Source organism: Phymastichus coffea, unplaced genomic scaffold (genome assembly GCF_024137745.1).
Source record: "Phymastichus coffea isolate CEN01 unplaced genomic scaffold, Cenicafe_Pcof_1.1 PCOF00093, whole genome shotgun sequence".
NCBI classification, from domain to species: Eukaryota; Metazoa; Arthropoda; class Insecta; order Hymenoptera; family Eulophidae; genus Phymastichus; species Phymastichus coffea.
The window spans coordinates 1,030,519-1,044,609 of NW_026706904.1; the positions used below are offsets into that span (position 1 = coordinate 1,030,519).

The 14,091-nt window shown below is 37.3% G+C and overlaps 1 protein-coding gene across 1 annotated transcript; it reads left to right on the forward strand.

The window, feature by feature from the left end:
* Positions 1 to 5,936: 5,936 nt before the first annotated feature.
* LOC131669461 (uncharacterized) lies at positions 5,937 to 13,034 on the forward strand. Its single transcript, XM_058944336.1, has 16 exons — positions 5,937 to 6,102; positions 6,639 to 6,704; positions 7,008 to 7,071; positions 7,147 to 7,261; positions 7,352 to 7,474; positions 8,202 to 8,397; positions 8,697 to 8,883; positions 9,029 to 9,117; positions 9,937 to 10,210; positions 10,275 to 10,356; positions 10,438 to 10,590; positions 10,675 to 10,867; positions 11,158 to 11,890; positions 11,991 to 12,609; positions 12,684 to 12,824; positions 12,885 to 13,034. Exons 1-16 carry the CDS (start codon positions 5,937 to 5,939, stop codon positions 13,032 to 13,034), a joined length of 3,351 nt encoding a protein of 1,116 aa, XP_058800319.1.
* Positions 13,035 to 14,091: the final 1,057 nt, after the last annotated feature.

Below are 14,091 nucleotides of genomic sequence, written 5' to 3' on the forward strand. Positions count from 1 at the left end.
TGAGCCTTTCAATGCTTCTCACTTTGAGATACACTAAAATACAAGTCATTTCTATTTTATTAGTTGGACTACTGAAAATAAATACTTTAATAATCATATCTGTTGCATCAGTGGGTTTGCTTATTACAATAATATTATACCTGTAATATGATGATTTAAGTGACTTAAAATGACTATTTATGAAGCCTCTCTAATAAATATTTTAGTACGATTTGCCTTGTTTTTTCAATTTTATCAAATACAAATTCAACTTTTTAAGAACTAAAAATAATATATTAAAAACAATTTTTTTGACGGCATGACTTTAAATGCTACCGTATAATATTTTCTAAATGAATTCATTACTAAAAACTGTATAGTCACGGAAAAAATAAATAACAAAGTTTCATATTTGATAAATGTATACTATTTATTGCACCGTCAGATATGAACATTTCCTTTTTCTAACGACTAATTATTCGCGTATCAATAATTTCTAAAAGAATTCTATAGTTGCGACATACTTGAATGTTATAAATTAGATAATAATTAAACGAGTTATCGAAAATGAAAAAATGATCTTATAAAAAATACAGAAAAAGTAGGAATATAATAAGAGAAGTCAGTTGTTTTCAGGAATAGGCAATCGCACCGAAAAGTAAAGTTAGCATCTGGTTACAGCATTGTGATCCTTTCAATGTAATCTCGTCTAGCAACTCCGTGACTTGCTTTTTTTCATGTCTTTTCGACGTTTTCTTAACAAAAGTACGGAATTGTGCTTTTCAATATCCAAAGCGAGATTTCACGACTTCACAGAATTGAGCTCCTGTAATGTTACTCAGCCGTGCATGAAGTGGCGCTACGGAATAGGAAAGTACTTCTTTACAGAGTTTATCACGAGGGATGACTTTTATTTTTCATGTTCGTGTTCTATGAATCTCTGTATTGTGTGTTAAGATTAATATCTAAGGCATTAAATTTCAACGAGGAACGACTTTTAGGTTTCTCATTAAAGAAAAAAAAGTCTAAACGGTTTTTCTTCGAGCAATATCAGATGGTATAAATTTTATTTACTTCGAAGGGATATTCCATAAGGTATTTCCATACAGTAAGACAAGTAGTATTAACATATGTTGCTAATTTACTAAGTTTGTTATAAATCTTTTTCGGGACATGAATCGCACCAGGTTTGACAGTTATTGACTTACATATCGCAATCGTTTTGATATTCTGTATGAAGCGAGCAACTTCTTACCAAGTTCCGTTTTAGAAGACGTTGAATCGATCCATTGGTTTCTGTTCTTCGATGGCGCCGTTATGGTCAATTGTATTCTGTCAAGTATCACGGCGTAATTTATATGGTGCATACGTTCTAAATGAATCATTCACGCAATCTTATAATTCACAAGTCGCCGCGAGATGTTGTCATTTATTTATAATAGGATCGTTCAATTGAGAAGAAAAAAGAATGTGAAGGTTCGAGCGATGGTAAAGCGAAGTGCACGACAGAGGGCCGCATACACGACGATTGCTACAAGAAAGAAAGACGCGCACGAGCGCGCAGCTGAAAGCGACTCGTGGACCATCTGTGACTGCGCGGTTCTTCGTCACTTTTGGCACGCGAGCTGCCGTAACGTGTCGTCGAGATTCCAGTATTAAAAGCACAATTAGGCGGGCGCGCCCCGGCGAACCGGAGGCAGCCCGCGTATGTGCGCTGGACGCGCACGCGGAGCGCAGTAATTAACGCCGAGCACGCGAGGCAGGCGGAGTCGAGTTCCCGTTGCAGTCGCTCGCCGTCTTGGCGACACGTTTCGGGCCACGTGTATCTCACGCGATATGACAATTGCCCTTCGTCCCGATGTCTGCGCTCGTCGATACCACGACGCTGCTGCTTTATCGTGACCTCTCAACGTCGACACCGTTGGTCGCGGGCCGCGTGCTCGGAATCGCAGCCGTCGACGGACCCGGCGAACCGTTTGACCTAACGCAAAGACTGCCAACTTCCGAATCGCTTGGGTGAATCATCGTTCGCCGCCTAAAATTCCGAATGGTCAGCCAATCCTGCTGCGATAAGCCGATGAGAAATCGATCGGAATAAGTTTTCGGTGTCTGATATACTCGCGCGGCATAGAGCTATTCGAGTTTTGCATTCTCGCAAGTGGAGTTTGAACAAATGCCGAAGCGAGGAAATCGGCCGAAGAAGGGGGGCATTTATATTCGCAGCAAGAGGTTTGAAAAAATATCGAATAAATCCCGTTGCGAGAGAGAAAGAGAGAGAGAGCGGAATCAGAGTGCGCAGCAAGAGCAAGAAGAAGCACAGCAGCGGTAGAGCAAAAGAAAAACAGAGAGAGAGAGAGAGAGAGAGAGAGAGAGAGATCTTTGGTCCATAGCCGCGTTGGCGCATCGGCATTATTCTCCCGCAATCTGCGGCTGCTCGCTCTCTCTCTCTCTCTCTCTCTCTCTCTCTCTCTCTCTCTCTCTCTCTCTCTCTCTCGACTAGTCACTCACTGGAGGTTCTCGGCGCTGCAAGCGGTAAGCTGCGCACGTAGCTCCCGAAAGGTAAACTCGGGAAAGTCCGAGACGAGATATTTGTCAGTGGCGCCGCGCGAAGCCGCCCCTCCACGTATATCTGTAGCTCCATCTCTACGTCCGTCAGCTCGTGTCTATGTTCCGCGACGGCGCGCTATCTTTATCGTTGTGCCATTATGCCCGGGCATGCACGGCAGTGGACAAGTTGGACAGTCGAGAAGGAGCCGAGCCTTGATAGCGCGCGCACATGGAAGACGTCGTTTCCAGTTTCCCCCTCGCCAGCCTGCTTATTGAGTTACTTGTTTTTCCGGAGTGTGTATATATATATGTGTGTGTATGTGGCAATAACATGGAGCGCGCACTCCAAACGAATTGCCATTGATGTTTAAAAAGCTTTTGGATTTGTTCGGCTGCCTCCGGAGCAGTTTCTGATCTGAGTTTGACAAGCAGCGGCTGCGGGAGCTTTTATCCCGACCGAGCTTCCGCTTCTGCTTTCGCCCATTCGTGCTCCGATGCTTCTTCGTCGCGGAAAATCTTGTAATTACATTTGTGCCTCGCTGTATTTGTGTGCTCAGGGTGGAGACGCGCGAAACGGGTCACCCGATTCCCTGCGCCATATCAAATAACGTTAAATTTATTTGGGACATGAAAGGGAAATCGTAAATTAGTTTTGCACTTTGGCAAAAAAAAAATTCTAATTAAAACTTTTTCTCTCTCTTGCCTTGAAAACCTACTTTTACGCTCGAGCCTTCGGCAATAATGGAGAGCTGTAACTTTTTCACTGGAAAGGAATGACGCAGGTGTAAATATATCGACGAAACTGTGCTGCAGTTGCACTAATATATGTAATTAAATACTCTGCTGTTTCTTCGTTGATATTTTTCGTATTAATTTAACAAGACTGCGTTACTTATCTTTTTTATGTTGTCTTCAGATAAATACAGATGCAATGCCAATCAGGAAAAGAATTATTTTAGCAGTACATCATTTCAAATATGAATAGTAAATAATGCTTTATCTGTGAGCCTTTTCTGGTACATTAAATATTTGTTGAGTAGCAAAAAATCTGACGAATATTAAGTGTTGTATGGAACTGTTAAAAACATTACTTATTGAAAAAAAGAAATTGGCTAAAAGGATTTCTTGCTTGTCTATATAACAGGAATTAATGACTTTTGTAGTCTATTGATACAATTGTTATCATTATTGATTTTAAAATTCTTTACACTTCAATACTGCGTGTACTATAAAGAATACAAAGTACTTGTCACTGAGTGAAATAAAAAAAATTTTCTTTATGCGCAAAATATAAAAGCGTGAAAAAAGTATAAATGAAATTACGCCGTTGAAGACGAACAAAACCGAGTTATCGAGAGCCGTCTGTCCCGGGGATAGACTTTGTGTTTCCGAAAGCTCTAGCCATACGACAAAGTAGTCCGCCTGCGACTGGGGGGTGAGGCTATGCGGATGGGCTGAGAATCAAAAGCGGCCGGTCGTCTGTGCTAACTTAAACAGTAGCTAACAAGTAGCGGCAAGTAATAATTGAGTAAGTCGAGTGTGTTGTCGGACGAGAGAAAGAGCTGTGGTGGTGATCGCGGCGGCGGCGTCGCCGCCGCCTCACCTCCTCGTTAAGACCGTGACCAGAATTTCAAAACAGCCGAAGACGACGATGTCGACGACGACGACGAGGAACTGCCACTACAGTGTACAACGCGGCTGCTATATCTGTGCCCCGCGAGTATGCAGATTTATTTTGCTAAAGAATCAACGGAGCAGAGTTTAGTGTGCGCAAACAATGGGGAAAAGCTCTATTCCAGTCGATTATTTAAATATTGTAGTATTAACTTTTTCGCGCACAGAATCGACACGCACTGGCCAGTTGCCAGCTATATGCATACCTATCATTTAAGCGACTTTCTTCAAATTTGGTAGGCTTGTTCTGTATGTAACAAATACTTGAATCGATTTTCAGCTTAAAATAATAATTATTTCACAAATTATCAACTAATGAGAAATGATATATTTATTTAATTCGGTAATTCCGTTGCTGATCGAGATATCGAGATAGATGTATGTATGTATGTATGTCAATATGTTGATTTATTTATTAAGTGTTGACCTTCCATTCTATCCAAAAGAAAGAGTTGCTGATTGGCAATAAAGATTACAAAAACAAATCAAATGAATTTATTGCGAATACTCGTTGGTGCGTTACATTTCGAAAAGCCATTGAATCTTTTTCATGCAACCCCTATTTATAATTGAAAAATTATCATTCCACCACTTTCTTCGGCTCTTTGACAATACGGGATCATTGACAACACCTTCCGAGATTAAATAAGCTAGTCTACAATGAGTTACAAGGCAAAGCGACCCGCAGGAGCGCAGCGCTTACGTGTACCGCGCCAACGGCGGACGGAGTGCTTTGCCTTGGAAAGTCTACAAAATCCGATGCAATCAAAATTCAAATGTGAGAAAAAAGAAATAATTTTTGTATTAAAAAAGTTGGAAATTAAAAAATAAATAAGAATTTATTTCTTTTATCATTTTTATTTTTAAATACATTTTTTTTTCGCGTATTTTGAAAAAATTATTTCAAATATCTTAATTAACAACGAAGCTGTTGAAATTAAAAAAAAACATCAAATTTTTTCATTCATTAAGATCGTACGACATAATTAATGTTTTAGCCTCAGAATTAATACAACTGGATATATTTATTGCTTAATCACTTATGTGGTCGGTATAAACATGTCAAAATGGCTGAGAAATGGCCCATTTTGAGAAGTACTTTACTATTTACCTTATGCTTATATACATACGCTTTTCCCAATTAAAAAAGGGCATTTCATTTTGTCGTTTTATATACAATAATTATGTGCAATGTATTCTATCTTAAATATTATGACATTAATTTTCATAACTGTTATAAAACACCACTATGCAGTAAAAACAGCGTATAGTTAAGTCGAGTTTATGCAACTTATTGTCGCACTGTCATCAACATATTTACCAATATTAGCATTATTAATATAAAAGTAAAGATATAGTCTAGTATTGTCAAATACCCTATAAAAAACTAATATGTATTACATTTTTAGACAATGATTATGAACTTAAACGGTAAATCGTTCCAAACGATGTGTTGTTATACATCTTTAAATGTCACTCATTTGTTGGTTATAAATAGTTGAATCAAATAGAAAACGAAAATATTGCTAGGAAAAGATAAATTTATGACATGTATACTTAAACATTTCATTGAAATAAATTTTGAATGTATAAATTTGAATAACAAATCGTTCTGAGAAATTGGCGAACATGCCGATATGCGCGAGCGAGTCAAAGTGTTTCCGTCGACCGTCCTAGAAGTAGTGGCGCCACTTGTCCTTTTCGTAGACTACGCGAGTCAAACGGCTCGTAGCCGTATGGAAAAGCAGACGTCGGGATTCACAGAAGCACATACCGTTGGTTATTTGTCAAACTTCCCCGCGATATATACGTATAACACCTCGGCAACGGGAATAATAAACAACTCGACCCTGAAGCAACTCATGGAGGTGGATCAAGGCACTCCTTCAACGGGCTACTCCTGTAAGTTTTTTTTCCTCTCCTGACAAGCAATCTTGGCAAATTATTTTTTTTTGCTCGACGCGATTGCAAGCCATATTGGCTCGGGCCTTTTTCTCTTAGTGCAAAGGATTTTTTTCGGCTTCTTGCGCGATCGACCGAGCGTTTCGTCAACTGCTTTTAAACTGACTTGTACAAGCTTTGTTAAAGCAATGAACTGCGTTGATCGCGGCTTTCGTTTATTTATTTGTCATGAGCGAAGTGGGAAAAAATAAGCGAAGAGCTTGAGCCCCTCTCGCGACTTGTTTTTTTTCACCTGCGCCTTGTTGTGGCGTTGTCGAGCGTAAAAAATGTCGACAACTCGGATTCTTAGTAATTGCGCGATGAAAGTGCACCGATTCGTGAAAGTAGAGGTGCTTGTTAAATGCCTCGCTGCACATAATCGATATTTCTTTTCTTGAAAAATTTGGCCGAGCCAACTGATACCTTATTTTATCGCGAGGCTGCACACTGATTTTGTGACCTTTTTTTCTTTGTATCATGTATTTTGCGGCATCAAGCCGACGAAGGTATCGCTGGCGATTTGTTGATGCTCAATGGCGTCTCCGGCGAGGACGAACCATCAGGTAATACGAGTCGACTGTTATTTGATTTGAGTAATCAAATTTATATTTTAACTCTTGTTCAGTTATACCATTTTTTTCCGCAACTTCGAATGCAACTCTAAATTTATAGGAAAATAACGTTTTGGTCATATTTTAGAGAAGAAAATAGAGAAAAAAAGTTTGAATTAAAATTGACGATTTTCGAAATAGCTTTCAAAAATAATAAAAAATATTTTGCCAGTTCTACGGGACTAAGGGCTTGTACTTTTCTGCAAGAAAAACTAATCGCAAAAAAAAAATTTATGAACTAAAAACATAAAATAGGGGAATCATCACTCGACGCATCACAGGCGCTGGGAATAGCGTCGACAGAAGATGAGATTATTAGGTATTAAATATTGATTTCACCGAACGATCAAAGTTCTTTTGACAAGTGTTGCTAAAAATGATATGATTTATGCAGTGTTTACGAGGTTTTCGTCAAGGAAGGTTTAAATGAGCAGCAGCAATTGACAAAGAGAAAACCTGGTGTTTCGGTGATCTCTGCCCATCCAGCTGGCATTCTCACGAAGCGTCAAGTAATTTCAGTTTTTTTCATACAATTAGTTTATTCGATAATTATTACGACGATCGCGCGATCCTATATTTTTAACACGCCGATCGAGTAGGACGAGTGTGCGCTGGATTTGGATGATATCGACATTATCAGTGTGGACGGTGATGCCGCTGAGAATGACGAGGATGAGGTCGATGTCGCTGCTAAGGAAGTGATCGAGAGGGAGGAACTCGAGGTCATTGACTTCGATTCTCGACTTCTTTTACGGAATACGAAGTTTATTGATTTAATTACTACTTATTTCATATTTCGTTCATTGCAGTCAATTATAATTTTATCGATATAATGAGTTATTATTCATTGTACTTTTTGCAAATGAATACTCCATCGCTAATTCATTCATCGAATCCAGTAATAAATGTAATGTGTGATTTAATTTAACATTAAATTGCAATAATTAAATATAATTTTGATATGACTGCGGATTTTATTGTGAAATATTATCTATTAAAATCTCGGATAAAAATTTATCTTTTTTTAAACGAATACCTTTTTATTCAAGTATTATTTATTCTATTGCCTTCGCGTACACATATGTAATATTAAAAATATTACAGGATATATATGAACAAAATGTACAAACATTTACCAACTTTTTTATCGACATATTTATCAATAAAATCGTAGAAAAGTAGTTTAGTATATCAACTCGGGGAAAATTTTTGAAAAATGAATTATAAAACATTAGATAAACTTCCCGAAGTACAAAAATACAGAAATTGATAGTCAAATGAATACGACTCTAATTAAAAAGTTCTTTTCGTCGTGGTTGCGTGAGCTAGTTTGCGAAAGAGGATGGGTTGGAGAGGGGAAAGGAAGAGAGGGGAGGAAGATTGGCACGGGGGAGTAAAGCTGGAGTCGCGGATCCATTTGTCAATTTTTCATTATAAATGGCATTGCAGGCTCTCCAATCAGCAGCAAATGCGTCGGAGGAAAATATGGCGGCTACGGCGGTGAGCAACCAGTCTGGCGAGCGACCCTCACCCGTGTCAACGGGTGCTCAGCTAATTGATAAAGATGATCCTCGATCGAGGCTGCACTACGTCAAATACCTCAAGCGTGACGGCAAAACCTTGAAAATCTGGGAGTGTGGAATATGTGATTATTACACTTTTTTCATCTATCATTTATCTTTTTACTTTTTAATTTGACTCCTACTGTCTTAATTAACTTTGATGAATCTCAAACATGAAAACATGACAATTAAAACTTTGATGTTTTATGAACTGCTTTTACTAAAACTATACGCATCCTTCATTATATTTGGATAAATAAAATACCATGAATCATGATTTGTATTATCAATTTTACTATACCCTAATTTTGAATTTGAAATAATTTTTAAATTAGAGTGAGTTATAAATGTTATCAAGTAGAGCTTTTTGTCACTGCCGCAGGCTCAAAGGAATTCCGTCACCAGTACACGCTGATGCGCCACTTGCCGACGCACACGGACGAGCGCAACTTCAAGTGTGACGTGTGCGGTAAAGCATTTCGGCAACTCTCAACTCTCAGCCAGCACAAGGCAATTCACAGTGACGCTCGGCCCTACGTCTGCGATTTCTGCAAGAAGACCTTCAACAGGTTAATTATATGCGATTTCTCTCTTCTCTTCTCCGACGTTGGTAACTTTATACTTCTCGTTACGCGTTTCATTCTCAAAAGTTCGTCCAGAGCAAATAGAAGGAAAAATAAAGTAAAAACTACTGTTTTTTTTTTTACTCGGCAGAGTCTCGACTTTGATATCACATCGAAAGACTCACTCGGAGCACAAGCCGCACAAGTGCCACCTCTGCGGCAAGGGATTTCATCAGAAAGGTGAGCAGCGAGAGAGAAAGAGAGCAAATCTTAGTGCCGATGTAATAATTGTACTTTCATACACGCGCGCTCTTTCATACTTCTCCGGTTTAACTATTTAATTTTTTTTTGTCGACTATCGATTAGTAAAGCGAGCGAGTATAAGTCCGCAGATAAACAGGTGAGAATCACATATACGTTTTTCCTTACTTTTTAGTTTTTATTTTTTTTATGTGGGTTGATGGCGTGTTCAAGTAAGATTTTGTTGTGATTTTGCATGAATTTTTATGTACCAAAATGGTTTTGTTATTTATCATTTTAAATAATGCTTAGATATGGTGTATATAATAATACCACTAAATATAGAATGATTTTTGATGTTTGTTGTCTTGAATGATTTGAGATATGATGTATCTGCATTAGTATTAGTGTCATTCAACGAGAAAACTAAAATTTGGAAAGGTCTAGTTAATTCGTTTTTGATGTGTGGGTTAAGGGTGGTACAAAATAATCGATTTGATTATATAAAATCGTCTAAAATATTGTTATTATTATTTATAGTACTTCTACAAAGTTTGCAGTATTAAATAACATAACTTTAAAATTAACAAAGTGGAAAAGAAAATCACACATACATACACAGTCATGGTGAATCGCTAATTGAAATGCTTGCACTAATCGCTATAGCTTGAGCATCATGAATTTATAATCAAAACTGCAAGCTTACCCCAGTGCACGGCCATAATTGTCATAATTAACACACCCACACAAGCCTTTGGATTTACAAATGCATTAATGACCGTAGCATTTCACCGAGACACTTTCGCTTTTCCCACATAGGAAATTTACGCAACCACGTATTCACCCATACAAATGAGCGCCCATACAAGTGTGATATCTGTGGGAAAGGCTTCAATCAGATGTCAAATCTCGTTTGCCATAAGGTCAAGGCTCACGCTCATGCCGAAAAGATGCAGTACTCTTGTGGCATCTGTGGCAAGGAGTTCCCAAGGCGTTTCGCTCTACGCTCGCATGAGGAGTATAAGCACGGCATCAAGTATCGTCAGACCTCGAGCTCACAAACCACAGCTAACGAACTAAGGACTTCCAAGAGGTACCTGCCTACTATGCCTTTGTTTGAGAATCAAGATTATAAGTCATTTTAATATTTTTTTTAGGAAAAGCGTGCGAGTCGTCCAAGTTCCCGAGGATGATCCGCATGGTTCATTTTCAGATTCACGTGATAAAGATATGGATATGGTTATGTTTTTATTAGATTCTATCACCTTTGTTTATTTATTGTAATTATCAGTTGGATTATAATCTATGTTTTTTTTTCAGACAGAGTTTATGGAAAATATTATCATCGATAAAATCGAAACTAAAGCGATGGAAGCTGCTTTATTACAAGGACAGACGCCATTTGCACTATTCAAGCCTGCTAAGGGTATTCCCGTACTTGTCAAAGTTACACCGAGTGGAGATTTCAATCATGTAATGCTCTTGTAAACTAGATCTCACGGTGAATAATGTAAGAGTCTTAGATGTACTTACTATTACCGATACTATGAAATTTAGTTGCTGACGCCAGCCACAGCGGATGACTTGAAGATTTCGGAAAATATAGATTCCAACAATGCTCAACTCTCAGAAGATGGATCTAAATCTATACAGATCAAGGTTCCTGTTGTAGCTACTGTAACTGAAAAGCTCGAATCGGATGGAAAAATCTGCTTCTTGATTGAAGCTCCTGGTCCAGAACAAGAGCAAGGTAATGTCAATTTCGTAAAAAGTACAAATGAATCATTTACTTAAACGTAGCTTAGAAGCTGTTTTAATCAGTACTCTAATTTTCTCGACTCGATTAATGTTGACTATCAAACAAACAATTCTAAATTTTATGAAAATCATTTTTTTAAATTATAACGTTCATTATTCAATTATATTACTCATTTACATTATTAATTACATCATTCGACGTTATTTATTAGATTACTGAATTAGCGAGTGGATTACTCAGCTGAATTTATAATATAAAATAACCGTTTTACACTGTTATAGTCTATATGCTACGAAACATGAGGGCAAAACCAAGCTGGCATTCACCTTTGTCGATATTCGTACATATATTCCCTTTCCACCTTCCTTTAGACAATTTGTTAACGCCAGTCGATTCGGTCCCGGAGGTGCTGCCTTGCGAGGATGATCTCGACTATTCCCCACCTGAATCGTTCCCAAATCAAGAACAAAATATACCAGCATCAGTAGAGTCCGTAACCGAGCAACAACAGGAACCACTTCTCGAGTTGGCTGCAATGGGAGACATTCAACTATTTATGCGCCCAACAGAGAACGGTCGATACGAGCCTGTGGAAAGCAGCGAAGCACGATACTTGATTGCCCAAAAATCATGCGATGTCAAGTTTTACGGCGCCGAGGAAGCTGAAGCTATCGTCAATGGTGAACTTAACTATATTCCTACTGGTAGTTCAACAACAACGGCTGTGGAAGTCCTGCAAAATCAACAATCTCCAGAAATTGTTGTACCTGATTCCAATGGAATTATGGTACTCGATCCAAATAATGATCAGAAGGCTTTGACGCTTGGTGATTTGGAGATTCTTAATACAGATTTGAGGCAGATTCTTTTCAAATGCTCCGAGGAAAGGTTCGTGTCCGAGTCAGAACCATCTTACCTCACGCAGGCTAAAATTGACGAGATTCTCAATACAAAACCAATAACCACAGATGCTATAGCTAATGTAGATCAAAATAATTATACTGCAGGTAGGATGTTGTGGGGTTGATACATTTATTATTTCTAATTTTTAATTTATATATTATTTAAGATAACAATTATAATTTGTTATTTTTACTATTAATTCAGTTACAAGTTTGAATGAACTACCGAGTTATTCAACATATCCCAGTGAAATGCAAACCATTGCGACTTCATTATTGTGCAACAGACATCCACATCAGACATATCCGTACCCAATATCGGCACCTCAGCAGCCCATATCATATTCCAAAAATAATCCAGGATTTACAGACGAGGAGATAGGTGCTATTTTCGGGGAAGAATATCCATCTGCAATTGATTATTCAGTACTAACGGAAATAAATAATCGGCTGCGGGCACCCGATTTTGACGACGATTCGGATGGTTTTTTCCAATCGGGTGTTAAAGTTGTCGCACAAAGGAATCCTAATTCACAAATGTTTGAAAATGCAATGGAGAGGCAATATGAGCGCGTGACGAGTCCTATGAAACCACCTGATGTTTCATCTTTGGATTTGACAACACAACTCGATGATTTGAAATTCTTAAACACTTACGATCAACTTCTCAAGAGCTCGATGTGCGAATCAAGTCTTCCACCTTATAATTCGCTTGGTACTCCGTTGAGCTCATTTATTCCTGATGAGATAAAGAAAGATATTCCGTTTGAAGTCAAATATTTCCCGTCGGAAGATTTTGAAAACAAAGAAAATAATAACAAGCAAATGAACGTAAATATTTTATAGTTTATTTTTAATGGAAGAGCAGTATTTTTCCAACAGTTATAATTTTCATTATTTTTCAGTTCAAGAGTTTTGATCATTTAACTCCGGATGGATCATTCGGACAGAATGGCAGTGCAATAGTCAACGCTTTATCGAGTGTTGAGAACTTGTTAGAAAGAGAACAAGATAAACTGAAAATGGACGCGGGGAACTTTTTACAAGTAAACAAAATTGAAAACGAGGATTGGGCGTTCGAATTCAGTTCTCTGTTTTTTACATAGGCTTGCAGTCCCTGTGGTCCAGCTGATTTTCTTTACTTTGAAAATCGCTTCACCGACAGAGATGTTGCGAGTAGTCCCTCTTGCTCATTAGAGCGCTTTCCACAAGAGAAAGAAATAGCTACAGGTTCGTTACCAGATTTGGATTGTTGAAACGAAGATCTTACGAGATTATTGTTGAATCTTGGTCATATAATTTAGTGCGAATGATACAAATCGCCTGGTTTTTATTGCGTAAATAGCTCGAGGTTGGATAGAATACGTAAAAATTTTTACACATTGTATTTAATTATATCTATTTTTATTGATTCGGACATTTATTATGTAAGTTATTAGTCTATAATATGATTTTTGTCGAGAATTGTGCATGCGCCACGTTGGAGCTGATTTTAGAGAACATGTTGATACTTATTTATTATTTTGCATGATGAAAATTACAGATAAACTTTATTAAATTTGATTAACGTACCAGGACTATTAATCACTGATTATGTGGCCTGACATAATTTTTTTTATTGAAAAATCTAACTTGAATGATTTATAAGTATACACTTGACTACATACTATTAATTAAATTAAATAACTTTTTAATTTAATGAAATTGAGCTTACCTAGATGAAAATAATAAAATTAGTATATGACAATCTTTTTTACGAATCATTTACGTGCTTTGTGATTCGCGCCTTACAATTAATTATAGGCTATTTATTAATTGTTTTCTTAAGTATTCATGAAAGATTTTTTAATTATAGTTTTAAGAATTTTGAAAGTCTAAATTACCATGTACTCATGCTCAAATGTAGATGTCGATTTTAATATGTCGACTTTTGTTGTTACCGATACACGAATCCTTAAATAAAAATTTAAGAAACGTTTATTATCTAGAAGTGGACATCAACTTTTTTTTCGCATTTTGTAGTGTAATCATTTAAATTAAATTTCATTTATGAAGTTAAGATACCGATGTTATAGCGTTCAAGTTTTGCGAATTTATTTATTTTGGAATTATACTTGAAGTTGATATTGTTTAAAATATAATTTTAGTATTTATACGTATATATAGCTTTCAATAAGCCAAATAAATCCAACGGAAGCTCCACCTCGAAAACAAAAAAGTTTTCCGGTTTGATAAGAAGAGAACCAGGAGGTGGGTTAATATTGTCGGAGCAAAAGAAAATTATTAAATTAGTATCGATTCCATTGAGAAAGG

What these genes read in the sequence shown, in the direction of transcription:
- LOC131669461 (XM_058944336.1), top strand. Translation starts at nt 5,937, where the DNA reads ATGGAAAAGCAGACGTCGGGATTCACAGAAGCACATACCGTTGGTTAT. An exon ending in TCCTTCAACGGGCTACTCCT is followed by an intron (nt 6,103 to 6,638) that starts GTAAGTTTTTTT and finishes TGCGGCATCAAG; the next exon opens with CCGACGAAGGTATCGCTGGC. An exon ending in ATAATAACAAGCAAATGAAC is followed by an intron (nt 12,610 to 12,683) that starts GTAAATATTTTA and finishes ATTATTTTTCAG; the next exon opens with TTCAAGAGTTTTGATCATTT.